The sequence below is a fragment of the Octopus sinensis genome, unplaced genomic scaffold (genome assembly GCF_006345805.1).
Source record: "Octopus sinensis unplaced genomic scaffold, ASM634580v1 Contig11719, whole genome shotgun sequence".
Lineage (NCBI taxonomy): Eukaryota > Metazoa > Mollusca > Cephalopoda > Octopoda > Octopodidae > Octopus > Octopus sinensis.
Window position 1 is genome coordinate 115001 of NW_021832433.1, and position 19604 is coordinate 134604.

Here is a 19604-nt window from a genome sequence, read left to right on the forward strand (position 1 = left end):
GTTTACAATCTATATCTGTCTCTATCTGCTGGAATCATTGTTTTTATTATATGTTCTCTCTGTGTATAAATTAATATAAACATACAATCAATTTAGATACATGTACATGTCCGTGTGTATACTGTGTGTATATTAATGGTGTAGTATTCGAGGCGTTTATAGGAAAGAAGCAATTTTTTAAACATAGTTTGTTAGGCACTTTGCGTTTTTTTACCAGCTGCTGCTGTGTAGACATATATATATATGTATATGTATGTATGTATGTATGTATGTATGTATGTATGTATGTATGTATGTATGTACGTATCAGGTTGAGTAAGAGTTTTGAATTAAAAATTCTTTTTTGCTTTTTTGAAATTGTCTGATAATACAGACACAGACTTTCCCAAATGCATCAATAAAATAACATTGATTTTTGTTTTCACTATTGTTACAATCATCTGAAATGGAACTGTAAAAGTGCGATATTCAAAAATGGACGTGAAGCTGACGAAACTGCTCGCGATATCAACGAAGCGTTTGGTAAAAAATGACCAGTGAGTGTTTAAACGATTTCGCAGTGGAGGCTTGAGCCTTGAAGATCGTGAAAGTAGTGGACACCCAACAGTCACGATCTGAATGAAAATCAGAAAATGTGCAGATATGGAATTTGCTCGTCGCTTCTTCTTTGTAACCAGACCGATCCATTTCCCGACCGTATCCAAAGATGGATTCTGTACAATAATAATAAAAAACGTTCTTTGCAGTGGTGGGGCCAAAATGAAGCACCGACTGGCTATAATATTTACGTACGCATGAGACAGGAATCGTTAGTGCGTCGAACAAAGTGCTTTGCACGATTTCTTCCGGCTCAATACACTTTGAGTTCACATGCTACCGAGACAAACATTCCTTTCATCCATTCAGGGTTGATAAAATACGTACCAGTTGGACACTGGAGTCGATTTAATCGACTTAATCCTTCCTCCAAATCTGCTGACCTTTGGCCGAAATATAAACTATCATTATTGTTTTTGTCAAGATAGCGAGCTGGCAAAATCGTTAGCATGTTGGGCGACATGCTTAGCAGTATTTTATCTGTCCGTACATTCTGGGTTCAAATTCCGCCGAGGTCGCCTTTGCCTTTCATCTTTTCGGGGGTAAATTAAGTACCATTGGAACACAGGGGTCGATATAATCGATTCATCCCCTCTTCCAAAATGGCTTCCCCTGTGACAATATTTGAAACCATTATTATTATTATTATTATTATTATTATTATTATTTGCTTCTAACGCTGGAGATGTACTATGGTACCAGCTGTTCACTGCCAGTGAACTAACGTAACACCTCTTATTTTTCGAGCACTATCCGGAGTATTCGAGCGGTTCCAAGCAGTGCTGTTTTCTGCAAGTAGCCCCTATTTGTTACATGTACTTTTCAAGATATTTACTTACTGTTCCCAGGGCTCCGACAATTATTGGTATTACTACCACTTTTTTCATCGCCCAAAATTGTTTAACTTCCCAAGCTAACCTGTCATATCTATTGACTTTTCTTTCTTTTTTATCGCATACCTTGTTGTCAGCTGGATATGCTATATCTATGATCCAGCATCGTTTGTTTTCTTTCTCAATTAAGACTATGTCTGGTTACCTATTCTCTTCCTCATGGTCGCACTGAATCATTAAAATCCCATAGGATCTTTGTATTATCTTTTTCGATGATACATTCAGATTTATGTTCGTACAACTTTTTGCTCTGTCAAGTCCATAGTTGTTGCAATGTGTCCATTGGAAAATCCTTGCTATATTGTCATGACGTGTCTTATATTCTTTCTGGGCTAGTGGCATACAATGACTGGTAATATACCATACAGTTTCACTATTCTGTCCACAAATTCTGCACTTATCACTTTCTGATGTGCTGATTATTCTATATTTGATGTAATTGGCTCTTAATGCTTGCACTTGGGTGGCACAGATTAGAGTCTCTGTTGCCATCCATACTACCTTTTTTCTCTGTCTGTCATATGTTCGACATCCCTATGAAATTGTCCATTTTTTCTTTATCCACCTATATTCAGTTGCATTCATTCTCAAGCACTTGTACACTGCCTTATCTTTGCAATTTTCCACCCTACACAGACCTGATCCTCTTACTTCCAACTATAGTGGTTTTGTAGCATGTTTTCACACCATGCTATGTTGTTTTCTTGTGCTCTAATGCTGTTTTCGCATCCAATCAGTCCTCTTCCCCATCTTTTTTTTTTTGGTACATACTGTCTGTCTGTGTCACCTTTTGGGTGGTCTATTCCATATCTAGTCAGCAACTTTCTTGTCTTTCTGTGTAAGCTGTTTAGTCTACTGTCCATGCGATTACCCATACTCCATATCTAAGTAGTAAAAATGCCCAGGTGTTGATAGCTTGAATCTTATTCCGTCCGTTTAATTTCGACTTAAGGATCAGTCTCAGTTTGCGCAAGTACTCCACCTTAAATATTTCTGTCTTTCTTTCTCCAATGTCTCCATTTCCAATATCCCTAAGCACTTATAGTCCGTCTCTTCCATCTGCTTCATAAAAAAAAACTCCGACGTTATCGCTAGCCCGTCAATACATTTGATTTTGCCTCTCTTCAAGACTAACACACCAAATTATCATCATCATCATTATTATTATTTTATTATTATTATTATTATTATTATTATTAAAGCGGCGAGCTAGCAGAATCGTTAGCACCCTGGACGAAATGCTTAGCGGTATTTCGTCTGTCTTAACGTTCTGAGTTCAAATTCCGCCGACGTTGACTTTACCTTTCATACTTTCGGGGTCGAGAAATAAAGTACCAGTTGTGTACTGGAGTCGATGTAATCGACTGGCCCCCTCCACCAAAATTTCATGCCTTGTGACTATAATAGAAAGGATTATTATTGTTATTTAGAAGGCGGCGAGCTGACAGAATTGTTAGCACACCGGCCAAAATGCTTAGCGGTATTTCGCCCATTGCTACCTTGTTTGTTAAAATTCCGCTGAGGTCGACCTTGCCTTTCATTAGTTCGGGGTCGATAAATTAAGCACCAATGAAGCATAGGGCTCTCTGCTGCCCTTGTGACAATATTTGAAATTATTATTATTATTATTATTATTGACGCTGTAGTTGATATATATATATATATATATGGTAAGATTTGTTATCTTCTAAAACGGTGACCCACGTAGTATTGAGATTCTCGTCTTCTAGTCACATCCTCATGCTTTAGGTGGTTGCTTACTCCTTGCAGAGGACGACCCCCACCTCCTTGTATCTATAATTGCTCTTTCCCAGCGTGATACCTTCAATGACTTTTGTGCACTGAAAGATGTTCTAAGAATTGATCCCACATCCTGCAGAAACATCTCATTCCAGCTTTGGTTCCATTTTCCGCTGATTTATTATGAATGGTGCACTGAAGTGCCGCTTCAATCCACCATATGACTTGCAGGTTCTTTTACAGACATTGCATCAAAACAGGTCATCCGGAACGAGATTCCAATAGCTCATGTACGCTAACAGACATCAGCACGCAATTTCGTACCACAGCGTGCGATAGAACACTTGAATGGATAAAGAACATTGAAATAATGAATGAGAAACTGTTCCATCAAAATTGATGTTTAATCTCATTTTTACGCAATGCACCTGTGTGTGTGTGAGTGTGTGTGTGTGCGTGTGTGTGTGTCTGTGTGTGTGTGTGTGTGTGTGTATATTCTTATATTTGTTTCAGTCATTTGACTGCGGGCATGCTCAAGTATCGCCTTTAGTCGAACAAATCGACCCCAGGACTTATCTTTTTGTAAGCCTAGTACTTATTCTATCGCTCTTTTTTGCCGAACCGCTAAGTTACGGGAACGTAAACACCCCAACATCGGTTGTCAAGCGATGTTGAGGGGACAAAAACATACACACTAACCTATATATATATATATATATATATATATATATATATATATATATATATATATTATATATATATATATGTATATATATATTTAAGTAGGTGAATGAATTATACTTGTATGGAAAATTCGGTTAACCGATACCTGGGTACCAAATTCACGTCAGAAATCACGGTGGAAGCTACATATCAAGGGTAGAAACACCGTGTTCTTGTGTGTAAAGTTGTGTGTATTTTTTATATGAATAAATGAAAGAATGGAGTCGAAGGAATTTTTTAACAAAATTCCTTTACTCTCGACACATGTTTCGAAGACTCCATACTCTTAATTCCGAAGGAATAAATAGTGCATTATGCCGTCTTCTCTTCAGGAAAGACAAGGAACCTCTATCAGTCTCAAGACGAACAAAAACTTTTTGATGACTGCCTACATTGATAAGTCCTGGGGTCGATTTGTTCGACTAAAGGCGATACTTGAGCATGCTCGCAGTCAAATGACTGAAACAAATATAAGAATACACACACACAATGTAGGCAGTCATCAAAAAGTTTCTGTTCGTCTTGAGACTGATAGAGGTTCCTTGTCTTTCCTGAAGAGAAGACGGCATAATGCACCCTTTATTCCTTCGGAATTAAGAGTATGCAGTCTTCGAACATGTGTCGAGAGTAAAGGAATTTTGTTAAAATATTCGTTCGACTCCATTCTTTCATTTATATATATATATATATATATATATATATATATATATATAATATATATACACATACATATATATGACAGTCTCCATTTACCAGATCCACTCACAAGGCTTCGGTCAGCCCGAGTTTATAGTAGAAGACACCTGCCCAAGGTGTCACGCAGTTGGACTGAACCCGGAGCCATGTGGTTGGGAAGCAAGCTACTTAACACACAGAGACGCCTATATATACATGCACTCATGGCTGACTGGCGCGGTACCTTGTGTGTATGAAAATCAGTGTATATAAAATATGAAGATGAAAAATCGCATGAGGTTCAACGAGAGTAGAGTAGGTTGAGGCCGGCAGAGGCTGGACGTCAGACGCTTTTCGCTTCGTTCACAATGTGCTTTTTTTTTCAGTAAGAAAACACGATAGCATTGGTAAAGAAATTGGAATGGAATTGGCAAAATCTATCATCGTGATTGTAGCAGAGGAATTTGGTAAAACGAACCAATCCTTAGAACAAGAAACATTTCCCCAGATGCAGGAAAAGATATTTATGAGAGTATAGATGGTGTGGTTGCTCATTTGGTGAGATGTCTATATGAATAACAGATGGAAATAATATATTAACATATTGTGCATCGATTGCCTTAACATACATCGAACGTACTTCAATAAAGCGGAAATCGTAAGGCGGCGAGCTGGGAGAAACGTTAGCACGCTGGGCGAAATGCTTAGCAGTGTTTCGTCTGTTTTTATGTTCTGAGTTCAAATTCTGCCGAGGTCAACTTTGCCTTTTATCTCTAATTGAATGCCCCCCCCACACCTCTTCAAAAATTTCAGGCCTTGTGCCTAGAGTAGAAAATAATAAACCGGAAATTACCTTAAAAGGACCAAAGCCATTTTTTTTTCAAAGCGCAGTTCAAGTCGAATGAGGTCGAAATTATGATGTCTAGTTGACATGTTCATAAAACGAATATACTGAAGTGGAAATTTATATGAAATATATGTAAGGCGCACTCCAGAAGTTTTCAGACCTTCTCAAACGTCTGTAGAGAATTTTATTAATTTCAAGGAAGTACCAAAATAGGATCCTCTCAATTCAATGCAACTGTTGTAGTGTTGCAGTCACTTCGTGGAGGTCCTGTAGAAGTCCGTCCAACGTGAAGATGTACAAGAACTTTGTCACAGCCTCCTTCATCTTTCCTTTCAGCCTGGGGAACAACATAAGTGAGAGGGAGCAAAATCTGGACTGTGTGGAACTAAGGAATAGTTTTGATTCCCGTCTCCGTTAATTAGTTTGGTTACCAGGATGGAACCACAGAATGGTACATTGTCCTGGTGCACGAGCTTTGGACTTTGCGACAAAATCTCTTCTTGAAGTCCCTGAAAACCTCCACGAAGAACACTTTCTTAACTGACTGACCAGACAGAACCTAGTGAATGTAGATTATATCCTTGCTATGAAAAAGGGTGGATGATCATGAGCTTCCGGGGGGGGGGGGACTTGCTTCGCCTGGCCCCATGTGTCAGCAAAAAAGAAGCACAACTCATGAATAACGAAAGGTGGCAGGTCAGCTTATTAAATGTATAGTAATGATAAACAAAAATTACAATGATATAGGTCAGTTATAATTGCCTGTCGCCCCAAAGTCTCACATCTTATGAGGTACTTTGTCTGTATGTCTCTCTGCTTGTCAGTCTATCAATCTGTCTCCCCGTCTGTCTATCTATCTGTCTATCATACTTACCTCTTTGTCTATCTACTCTACCCGTCTGTCTGTCTGTCTGTCTCTCTCTCTCTCTCACGGTTACGTATGTCATGTGTGGGGGTGTGTATTTTAGTAATCACCTCCAAATAGTCACCCAAATAAGTTTCATGGCGAAAGGCAGTCAGCTCTGTCATTCCAGTTTTTTTAGACATCGTGTCCCTAACACTACACTACCGACTGGGTCGTTTTCCTTGGACAGCATTGTGACCTGAAAAAGGGTTACTATCTGTGATTGCAAGATGGAACACTCAGTGTCATACATACCCACGATGCCAATGTGCCGTGTATTTGAATGTATTTTGGTTAGTATCCATTTGTAGTTATGTTTTGTTAATTCATTTTAACGACAATTTATTTCCATCACTAAGCAGACTACACATAACTGATGAGTTCACAAAAGAGGCGAACGCCTCCGCGCCTTCCTATTTAATGTTAACAAAAACAAGATTTTCACAATGAAAGTGGAAATTGCTTTTACTTGAAGTTGCTTCATAATTTCTTAAAGTTATCGCAGCCTTACTTGGTGATTGGCTATCGATTCTACTTAGCTTTCTCTTTTATTTTTCTGACTAAAGGGCGAATTTTACAGAAAAATGTCTTTGTTTCTTGGAATACGTCATTCAGTGCAACAGCTTCTCAATGAACTGCATTCAAGTATAACCTTGGGGCGAACAAACCCGTCTGAGAAAAATCAGGTAGGTTGAAAATATGCGATAGCTTATCGGGGACACCCCCCCCCCCCAACACATCGTTAAATCCGTGTATGTACACACACATACAGACATGTGAATATATGTGTGTGTGTGTATGCATATATATATACACAAATACACACATATGCATGTGTGTGTCTTTGTATACATGTATACATACATACATACATACATGCATACATGTATATATATATATATATATATATATATATATATATATATATATATATATATATATATATAACAGATGTGTTCTATAACTTGACTGAAACGAGTTCACACGAATTTTTTTTTGACAACTGCCATGGATACAGGAAAAACACAACCACATAATGACATTAGCATATATGAGAATTGCATATACTTATCAATTTATGTTTGCACACATACGCACACACACGTGTATGTATGTATGTATATACGCGTGTGTAATTAATAAACACACAAGCAGGCATGTATATATATTCCCACGTATATCTGGAGATTCATGTATCTATGATATGAATACACGAATATAGATGTTCATATATGTACACACGCAGACACACACACACACATGGAATATATACTTGTGTACATATGCATTGGTTTATATATATATATATATATATATATATATATATATACATATACATAAATACACGTGTGTTTATGCAGTGATGTATATATTCAGATGTATGCACACTCATACAACACACATACATGGTCTTCGGTTCTAGATTTCATCTCACTGCACGATTTTAGGATAGGTTGGCATTTGTAAATTGTGTGAAAAGATTTTAATGAGAAAAACCTGATAAGAGTTGATAATAATATAAGCAGAATATGGCTGGCGCATGGGTCGAGCTAATAGGAAACAAGGCTATTGGGTTGCATAACGAGAACGAGACAAATAGGAAGCGGAAGTGAGTGAGCTATCGCTTCAGAGATTAGCAGTATGATACTGTTCATGAAATGCTCGTATCCGTTACCGTCGTTCAGAGGCACACGAAATCGTTAACGCAATTGCACAGACATGTACAGAGACATCGTGTGTGTCTACATATATATCAAATACACAAACTAAGATTATATATAAATATATTTATACACGCATGTATATATACATATGTGTGTGTGTCATTCACAGACATATATTCACCGGATTTTGAGACGAGTTGAAATCAAAGGAGAACTCAGTACGTGACGTTAAAGTGCAATATATATAGTTGATTCTTAACGGAATTGTAATGTGACAATTAATCATCAGCTTAAAAAAGATAGACTGTTTTTAGTGTTCTTACGTATAAATACATACATACATACATGCATACATACAGAAAGGGGTGACACAGACATATGTATGTGTATGTCATATATCGAGTGTTAAACTAATACATTTCTTTGTTGTTCATACATCTACCTTCGTTTTTTGTTTTTCTATAGATTTCAACTATTTATATATATGTGTATTTGTTTGTGTGTGAGTGTGTGCGTGTATATGGTATATACTGAAATGTTCACCTGTTTATTTCCTATGTCAGATCAGCAATTCCTGGAGAACCCCGCCCCGCTCGTGGGATAGAAGCAGCTGTACATTTGTAGCATTTGGCATTGTAACTAAATTATATAAGTCACATCAGTGATTAATTAGTCAGCTTTGTGTACTTTTCATATTGTCTCGTCCCCTCGTTGAACAAGTGTGAACACAAACAGCCTACGTACATTTTTATCAGCACAACGAATACTGGCGGAACATTCCCATCAGAATTTCTACGAATTAATATATAACATACCTGACGTACATATGTGGGAGCGAAAGGCAAACTCATTTAGATCTAAACGTTACTTGCCCGGCAGAAATGAAATTCTTTAAAAATCAACAAGCAGAAAAATGTTTACGGATACCCGCTTCGAAAATTACAGCAATTCTACCCTGATATGAATTTACTTTTACACGAAAAGTTAGTTGTGGTTATGTTAGTAAATCTTTAAATGACAATCTGGAGAAGCTACAACTCACACGCGCTTTACAGATATAGTCTGTAAGTGGAACAATAAAAATGTGCAAGACTTTATTGAAATGCGCTGCTATCCAAATCCCAGGATTAAAGCTTTTGGTTATTCTGTTACAAACTAGCTTTCTCGTCATTCGAATAGATCTAAGAAATAAAAACAAGGCATACATACATATATATATATATGTATATATATCATATCTATATGATTCAAAATGTGACCGCTTGTGTACCGTTGGCGATTTTTTTCCTCCGTCTTACTTCCTCGGATCTTTCCTTTTCCTATGTTTCTGATGAAGAGCTCCGCTCGAAACATTAAGTCCTCCTTCTTTCTTTCCTTTGCTGAGCGTCCAATAACACTATACTTGTTCCATGTCCTCGCGTTGTTGTGTTTTCTCTTTGTCTTTTCATATTTGGATTAACTATATATATATATATATATATATACAAACACACACACATACATAATCATGTGAGTCGTTTTATATTGTAATTTTGTGTAAACAGACCAGCACGGGTTGCCAATCGGTGGTGAGCGATAGACAGACGTACGAAGGGATTCTTTTGTCAGCCTGCGAGATTATATTAGAAGCGAGATTGAACGTAAGCCTCCATGGTTGGAAAACTAGCTCTTTAACAACATGGCCACACCTTACACATTTTCAACCTTTTTAGCTGCTCATTTGACGCATGAGAAATGTTTGGTTCGCGTACATTGGATCGATTCTGGTTTAAAAAACAAAAACATTTTTTAGCAATACCTTAGAAGGAGTACCCCAGACGATTTAATATGAGAGCATTTTGAATTCTTATCTACAAATATCCAGTGTTTTTCATGTTTTTTCTGCTGCCAACTGCTTGCATATGTTTGCCATTTTGGTAATATGGCTATCAAATTAATTCGCAGATTATGCACTGAATGTGTCTGGAATCGACATCGTTCAAAAGACCGAGAGAGAAGTGTTTGAAGACTAGAAGCTGTCCTGCATTGAATTTCAGCTTATTTTTCATTAACCCATTTGTATTTGTAATCGTATATGCGATTGTGCTCCCTCTGAACGATTTTGACACCATCGGTACTTTTGAAAAACATACAGGCATAAGTGTGTGTGTGTGTGTTTCAATTAATTCGCTGCAATAAAAAGTTGCTAAAATAATTACAAGGATATTATTTCAGCACAAAATGAAAAGAAAAATTCCAAATCCTTAATTATTTTCCGAAGTAATTATTTTGATGTGATGTTTTAGATATTAACGCTACGTGCCGTATGGTTAAGAAATTCGCTCCACAACAATGCGATTTCGGGTTCGGTTACCATGCATGGAATCTTCGGAAATATCATTTTTTTTTTATCTATATCCTTTGGGAGATAATGGGTGGACGAAAACAGTACAGAATCCGTCAGTTGGATTCTGTTTGCAATTTAAAAGGTACAACCTTATTGCAGTCACTGCGACACGCCGATTCATTTCTACTCTAGGCACAAGGACCACAACTCGTACTTAATTTATCGACACCGAAAGGATGAAAGGTAAAGTCGATATCGGCGGAATTTGAACTCAGAACATAAGAAAGACGAAATACCTATTTCTTTATTATCCACAATGGGCTAAACATAGAGGGGACAAACAAGGACAGACAAACGGATTAAGTCGATTATATCGACCCTAGTGCGTAACTGGTACTTATTTAATCGACCCCGAAAGGATGAAAGGCAAAGTCGACCTCGGCAGAATTTGAACTCAGAACGTAGCGGCAGACGAAATACCGCAAAGCATTTCGCCCGGCGTACTAACGTTTCGCCGATTCTCTCAGAAAATTACATTAAGCGTACCCATATTTGTGGCATATTTTTACGTGAATTCAAGGGCAGATAATTCAATTGATCGATCAACCGAATCCTCGTCCTCTAGGACGGATATCCACAACCATCACCAAATATATAATGAACATGTTCTACAATGTGAGCCCAGATAACCAAAGACTAACGATTGTGCACTTTGAAGATCTTTTAACATAGGCTAGCTTAGAGATAATGAAGGGCAGTGGTTATCAGTTGGGGGTACTTGTGAACTTTAGCGGTCCATATGATTCTCCTTGTGGGTCCATAAAAGATTTTGCTGCTAAAATTTATAATTTTATTTACTAAATTTTATTACTTATACATGCTTCTAGAAAATACAAAATATTTTAACATTTTTTTATGAGTTTCCTAATAATATTTAATTATAAAAATATGATTCCTTTAAACATCGAATGGCAACGAGTAAAACAGGAATTAAAGATGTCCATTGGTTAAAGATTGTTGAGAGCAAGTGATCTTCAGTCATGGCCGAAACTTTGGATTATCGGTCTAAAAAATGAGAATTTGCGTATTAAATAGCCCCGAATATATTGTTGGCATCCTTTTTGTCTCGGGAGACAATGGAGTTGCATAAAATAATCTAGTCCGGCCTTTACATTTCATGTCCTAATACATCTCCTGCTGTGGCTGTGTAGTCCTATCATGGACAAACACTCACCCTGGCAGGTGCCGCAAGTGTAGCAAAGACTGTTCCTGGCTGGTTGTAATGTCATAGTTTCTTGTTGACGTCTTTTGTCTTTCCATTTCTCCTCTCTCCCTCTGTCACTCCATTGTGTTCCCTCTTTTACGGTACGTCGCCAATCTCCACGGTTGCTGGCGACTGCTTCCCAGTCGCTAATATTGATGTTGCAGGCCTTCATGTCCCTTTTGCAAACATCCGTGTATCGTAAGAACGGTCTTTCCCACAGACCTAGTGCCCCTAGCAAGCTCTCCGTTGAGTATGTCCTTGGGATACTACAATCTTTCATATGGCTATCATGTCCAAGCCATCTCATCTTTGGCATCAAATGGTAGAATCATGTCCCCAACAAAGATGTCCTCAAGCAAGCAGGAAACCAAGCACGTTAGCCCCGAATATATATTGTATACACATGGATTGGATTGTGCTTGAACATAACAATTCCATGTTTTTGTTTTAATGTTTTAAACTTTTGGCCACGACTGAAGGGCGCAAATTCATGTGCGTGTGAGAGGCAATGTATGTTTGGATATGTGCTTTTGTGAAAGTGCATATGTGAGGATCAACAGGTGTATATCTGAGCGCACACATGTGTGAAAAACAGATATAGTGTGTGTGCGTGTGTGTGTGATGGTCACTGGGTGTATGCGTTTGTGTGCGTGAGTGAATGAATATATGTGCGAATGTGATTATATTATGTTTGTGTGAGAATTTGGTGCCGAGGAGACGGGTCTGGGGATCAATCCCCACCCGGAGACTCGGCCCAAATAATCCAAGGGTGCCTGGTGATAATGTAAACGCAACGGGAGATTAGGTCCCAGCAACCGAATAAACAATGGCGGGATTTGAACGCAGAACATTCCAAGAAAATACTGGATTGGAACTTGATATATTTTTTTTTTATCGACCCCTGAAAGGTTGAAATACGAAGTAGACATCGGCAGAATTTGAAGTTGAGTGCAAGAGAGTTGGAACTGACGCCACAAGGGATTCACCCCGACCTTCTAACGACTCCACCACTTTGCCGCCGAAACAATGAGGTTTGTGAATTTGTATGTGTGTGTGCGTGTGTGGTTGAGTGTGCATGTATGCACGTGATTGTGTTTCCATGAATGGGTATCTGGGTGTTCGGGTGAGAGAGAGAAAGAGGGTGTGTGTGTGTGCGTGTGTCTTTGTACTCTGATGTGAGAAGTCTTGTGTTTGAGTGCCCAGGTGGCTTTGAACACTGAACTGTGTGTGTGTGTGTGTGTGTGTGTGTGTGTGTGTGTGTGTGTGTGTGTGTATGTGTGTGTGTGTGTGTCTGTGCATGTGTGTCTGTTGATGAAAGGTATATATGCAAACGAGAAATGTATAGTTGTGTTCTGTAAGTTTGTGCATGCTTGATTTTCTGCTTGGTGAGTGTCAGGGCATTGTGTGTATGTATGTATGTGTATATATATATATATATATATATATATATATATATATATACATTATGTGTGTGTCTAAGAGAGCGTGCATGTGATTGCATGTGGATGTGTAATTGCGTGAAGTGTATGATGGTAGACGAACGTTAAGTAATATAGTATTTGGGTGTGAACGAGTGCAAGTTGTGTCTTTGAATGAGTTAGAGAATGAATGTATAGAATAGTCATGTGCGTATACACACACACATACACACACACAGGGTGTTCAAAAAGTCTCTCCGCAGTAAGTATTTTATTGAAAAATAAATATTTATAAGATGGTATAAGACTACAAAAAGAATATATTAGACTTTACGAGACTTTAGAAAACTTTATAAGAGGCGCAGAAAGTTTCGTCCTTCATTATCAATATAGAAGTTGAATCTTCTACACATGTTTTGAAATATATATCTTGGAGAGTTAGAATGAAAAGAATTCACTGCGGAGAAACTTTTTGAACAGCCTGTAAGTTAGTGAGCACGTGTGTGTTGGCGTGTGTGTGAGGTTCGTGTGAGTATCATGTGTGCGTGCGTATTGGCGTGCATGTGTTCGTCTCTATGCACGTCTGTGTTATATACGTACGTGTTTCTGTGTGAGAACAGCAGCTACTTAGCCAAGTACTTGTTAATAATTAAATAGCGGCTCATTATTTATAGATCGCTAATTTAACGAGCCGCCATTTTAACAGAAGTAGAAAAGTGGTGACGATTCAAAAACTTATAATTAGATTAGTTAATATTGTTTTGGGTCGGATATATGACCTTAATTAACGTTGCAGATGGTCGGTTCGTTGGAGCGAACGACAAGAAGAGGAGAAAAACCAGAAGCGTGTGTTGATGCGAAACACATACATACGCACTCAAACATACGCACACCACACACACGTAAACATTCGTGACAAACATCCAAAAATGACCATTTGCTTGATTAACAAACTCTCTTCATTCACCAACACGCTATATCTGTTTGTTCTCTCGGTGACTTGCCAAGTACAGGGCAGTCCCTATCTACGTGTTCTCTGTCTGAGCTACTAGAGAAATAATAGCTTCTTCTCGCTCTCTCTCTCTTTTCACTGTTGTGTTTTTTTTATAAAAATGAAAAGATGCGTTGCTTAATTAAATCCTGAACACAAAGCTGCAAGATCGATTTCAAGCAAAAGAAAAAAAAATAGCGGAAAGTTTTCAAACACGAGCGGACTGCATTAGAAAACGGAAAATATGAGAACTATACGAGTAAATTTAAACGTACACATGTGTGCGTATGTGTGTGTGTGTGTGTGTGTGTGTGTATGTGTGTGTGTAAATGTTAAACAAAATCCGAAAACAACTTGAAGGCGATGAGCTGTAAGAATCATTATCACGCAAGATAAATTGATTAGAAGTATTTCCTCCGATTCCTAACGTTCCGGGATCAAATAGCGACGTGGTCAACTTTGCTTTTATTTCATCCTTTCACGCTCGATAAAATAAAGTACCAGTGAAGTACTGCAGTCACCGAAATCGATTCACCCGTGACTGCCCACTGCTAAATTGCTTGCTTTCGGACAGAATTTAACAATTATTTTTTAAAGCAAATTTAAGAATAACAACGGAACATTTACTTAATGAGGAGAACTCAATACTCAAGAGTATGGGTAGAAAAATTCGAGCTGATTGGGACTTCATAACACACGCATGCATATGTATGTGTACGTATATACATATATACGTATGTATGTGTGTATGTCTGTATGTATGTATGTATGTATGTATGTATGTATGTATGTATGTATGTATGTAAAGTATGTATGTATGTATTTATATATATATATATATACACGTGTTTGTGTGTGTGTGTAAAATGCGCGCGCAGGTGTAGGTATGTGGTGATAATTTTGCTTTCCAGCCACATGGCTCTGTGTTCAGTCCTACTCTGTAGCACCTTAGACAGGTGTCTTCTGCTACAGCTTCGGACCGACCAAAGCGTTGTGAGCTGATCTGGTACACGGAAGCTGGAAAAAGCCCGTCGTACACATGTATATGTGTGTGTGCGCGCGCACATTTCGAATAGTGGGCGAGGGTGGGGCAAACGCAAACGCGTATCCCTTTAGCGGTTCGGGAAAAGGGCTGATAGAATAAATTTAAGACTCAAAAAGGAAGTCCTGGGACCGATTTGCTCGACAGAGCCCATGGAGGAAGTGATCCAGCATGGCTGCAGTCTAAGTAAAAGACGAAATATAATATGTAGATGTGTATTGCTGTTTTTTCGAATAGTTACGAATTTCGCTTCGTCCACATGAATTCTGGTTTCGCGGGACATCTTGGGCAAATGTTATTTTCTATAGTCATTGACGCTCGAACTATCTTTTGGGAGTAAAACTGAGTAGAAGTCTGTAGTGAGGATTGTACTTACAGTTCGAAAGCTACAACCTTGTCACACACTTTGTCTCATTGATTCTGCCTGAGAATAATTCCTGCAAGGGCACCTCTTTCTGTGGAATACTTATGATGAGATTCCTTACTGTTTCTGTCTTTCAAATTCACGTGGCGGCTATCCAAAGTACCGCACATCAGGTCTGAGTCTGAAACTTATGTCATTGCGAAAGGGTCTCCTAAAGACAAAGGCACATCTGCGCCTGTTATATATGTATTCTCAATCAGGGTCACCATGCATAGACTCAATGCTATTTCTCCTACAACAATTCGATCTCCTCCCCTAACTGATGCACTGCTTTAGATCTTGATGGAGTCGTGCAGTACCACATCACCACTGCCTACAATATCACTTAGTTATTATATACAGCACCAAGTAAACATCGCTCACATTTAGCGGTGTCTACTCCTTTGTAATAAATCGACCAAACCTCAAGTCCAAAGGTTACTCTTCCACAGTTTAACATCGATCACAGAGCTTCCAAAAACGGGAGAAAGGTTGTTCTAGAGTTAGCCTTCACTCTTCAGAGCGTGGATTTGGAGTGAAATGTGACAGCACGATACATGATGATAATGAGAAAAAATATGGAAAATATTGTAGGTACCTTCGCCATTTTTAAACCCCAGAGCTCTTATAGTTGAATTTTTTAAATTGTAATGTACTCTTTCACCTCGCAGGTTTTCTGGGCTCCATTCAACGTCCGGAATGATATGACGAGATAATATCTGGAAATAATTTAACAGAGAATTATAGAGTATTAACAAGTGTTTTAATTACGGGTATATATGTCATTGTATATGCATACAATGAAAATGAAATCGTCAAATGAAAGGAATAGATGACTTAACATTTCGGAGAGTTTTCGCAGAGAAGTTAAAGCAATAAGAGAAGCAAGATAAAAAGAAATAGGAAATAATTTTGATTTCATGACATCTGTTTACATTGCTAACTTGGTATGTATATATACGCGCACGTGCACGTGACCGTGTGTGTGTGTGTAATAATTCATTACCTCTGTCAGCAGTGTCCAATTGTTTTTAAGCATACTTTGTTGTTTCAGCGGCAATCGGGAAAGTGCTTCGTCAGTGGGAACAAAAACTGTCATCGTACGTTTTGGATTCCTTAACATACTGCGGTAAGGTTTCAGCATGTGATTAAATAGTTGAGCCACTGACCTGAGAAAATATAAAATGAAATAATCAGAATGATAATAATAATAGTAATAATAATAATAATAATAATAATAATAATAATAATATTAATAATAATAATAATAATAATAATAATAATAATAATAATAATAATAATTTCATTTATTTTCCACGAGGGCGAAAGATGAGGGGGACAATACAGAGACAGACAAAAAGTGTGGGGATTTACATATAATAATGAAATGATAAAAAAAAGTATACACGGTATATACTGGGAAAGATGGGACGTATAAAGAAAAAAATGGGGGGGGGTGATAGAGATGTGACCCTCCTGATACAGGAACACCTCTACTAATAATCGAGTAACCCCAGCATCCGAGATTTCCTCGAAACCCCACGAGCAAGTGCTCTCTCCAATTCTTTCCTCCTATGTACACGTCGAGAGGTACCATCCAATCTTGCTATTTTCGCAACTTTCACCCACCTTTCTATAAATTCACTCGAGGATAGCACTTCCCTCTCCACTCTCAATTTCCTTTTCAAGCGAAACCTGAAAAAGCCAATGAGAGTTCTACGAAAGAGGAATGTATCTGTTCTTGCCTTTAAGAGTATCGCAAAATGCATGATAGAGCAGCACAGTATATTCATTGGGTAATTTGCAAAGGCTTGGACCTGCCCCACGACAAAAACTGGTGGGAATACAAACCACCTCCAGTGCTTGAAAACGACCACATCTCACTCCTTGAAACTTCACCGTTCAAACTGACAGAAAGAGAAATGCCAGACATTATATAGAAGGATTTCAGAAAAATATCATGCCTCCTCATCGATATGACTGTTATAATCGATATAAATGTATCTGTCAAGATCTACCAAAAACTGGGCAAGTATAAAGAACTTGAAATAGAAATTGGCAAAAAGAGAAACCTCAAGACTAAAACAAAACCTATTATCATAGTTGCCATAGGATTGATAGCAAAATGGCTGATTGCTCAGATATCAAGAAATCAAAAAATGGAAGAAATTCGAAAAATAGTGCTCATGGGAACTGCTTATATCCCAGGTAAAATACTGTCTATGTAATCCACGAAACATTTTAATCTGTAAACTGTGTTAAAAGTACTTTTAAATTTACATAATAGCAAACACCTTTCACTGTCATCTTAACATCACACTGCCATCTCATAATCAATTTTTTTTTTTTATAACAAACGTTTAGTTTACTTATGTTTTGAAACACATTCACCGGAACAATACTCTTTGCAAAAGCAAATATATGGCACCCTAGGCATAACACTGACTTGAACTTCTAACTTGTCTCTTGATGTCTCTGGGTGAAACTCAGAGTTAACTTGTAGAAACACAAAGCAAAAGCCAAACATATAGTAATATAATAATGGTTTCAAATTTTTCCATAAGGGCAGCAGTTTTGGGGGTGGGGATGAGTTGATTACATCGATCACAATTTACCACTGGTATTTATTTTATCGATCCCAAAAGGATAAAAGGCAAAGTCGACCTCGACACAATATGAACTCACAAGGTGAAGACGGTCGAAATGCCACTAAAAATTTTGCCCAGCGTGCTAACGATTCTGCCTGCTCACTGCCTTAATAATAATAATAATAATAATAATAATAATAATAATAATAATAATAATAATAATCGACCCCAGTGTGTAACTGGTACTTATTTCATCGATCTCTAATGGATGGACAGTAATGTCGACCTCGGAGGAATTTGAGCTTAGAACTTAAAGACAGACGAAATGCCCATAAGCATTTCGACCAGCGCACTAACGGTTCTGCTGATGATAAAGTATGCACCCGTGATACATGCATACAAACTGTGTATAAAGCATGCATATATACAAGAAAACACTTGCGCATAAAATGCAGTGAAACATATGTTGTATGCTAATGTGACATGTTAAACCACTGCAGAAGCGTACATCGCTTCGCTCAAATAACGACAACAACATATACGCACACCACGGCATGTAGATATCTTCTAATGGCGTCGTTTCGCTCGTTGTCCAAACTTTTTGATAAAACAATGATATGAAATTCATTTCTAGTATTATCTATTGAGTACTATATATGGATGAAATACACTTCGATTGTATCAAATTCAGCGGAAACAATTCAAGATACACAAATAGATGTGTGTGCATATATATGTATATATATCTCTTATTATAAAAGGCAGATTTTATCTGCTTCCCTTTGTCACTTAAAGAATCTACAAATAGGATTTCTTCAATTACAATTTACCTAGCATTTTTAAGAGTAGAATGCATCGGGTCATGCCAAGTCCAGTTTTTAAATTTTCAACCCCAATTAAGCAAAATTTAGAGAAAACTCACATTGTGGTGTATGAGTCAAATGCTTCTCTTAATGTGGGCTACAGCACTCGCACACACACACACACAAAAAGGGAGCGATCTCATTCACTCACGCTATCACTCATTTCTACGACATTCTCTTTGCAAGTTTGCAGCGATTAAAGTGAAACTAATTCGATAAAACGAGAGAAGTGTACCTTAAACCACTACTAAAAAACAGCAAACAGAAACAAATAAATACATAACGATTTACTCCTCACACAATTTCTTCAATTAGAGTGTACCCATGATTTTTCAGAGTACTTCCAGTGGGTGATGCCATAAAAAATTTCTTTCAATTTTACCACCAATTAAGACAAAATTCGAGAAAACTCAATATTTTAACATTTCACTCCGAAAGCATTGATGTACATGTGTGCGTGCGTGAGTGTGTGTGTCATTCCTCACACACACTCATACACATACATAATGAGAGTGGCAACACAAACGTTTCAAACAACTACATACAAACACGTGTGTGTTTGTTATTAGTAAAAAAGGTGCCAAAACACAACTCACTTATCATTCCAACACATTGCAAAGACACACGGACGGTCGAATTGCTATAACAATACAGAAAAGGTAAATT

At 37.7% G+C, this 19604-nt stretch overlaps 1 protein-coding gene across 1 annotated transcript in view; it reads right to left on the reverse strand.

Moving 5' to 3' along the window:
• Positions 1–18014, reverse strand: part of LOC115229088 (fasciclin-1) — a 103295-nt gene extending 85281 nt beyond the window's left edge. The window contains exons 1-3 of the mRNA XM_036499100.1: positions 17947–18014; positions 16494–16656; positions 16086–16206 (exon numbers count right to left, since the gene is read on the reverse strand). Of these exons, the coding sequence (XP_036354993.1) occupies positions 16086–16206; positions 16494–16656; positions 17947–18014 (352 nt within the window). The remainder of the gene's footprint in view (positions 1–16085; positions 16207–16493; positions 16657–17946) is intronic.
• Positions 18015–19604: the final 1590 nt, after the last annotated feature.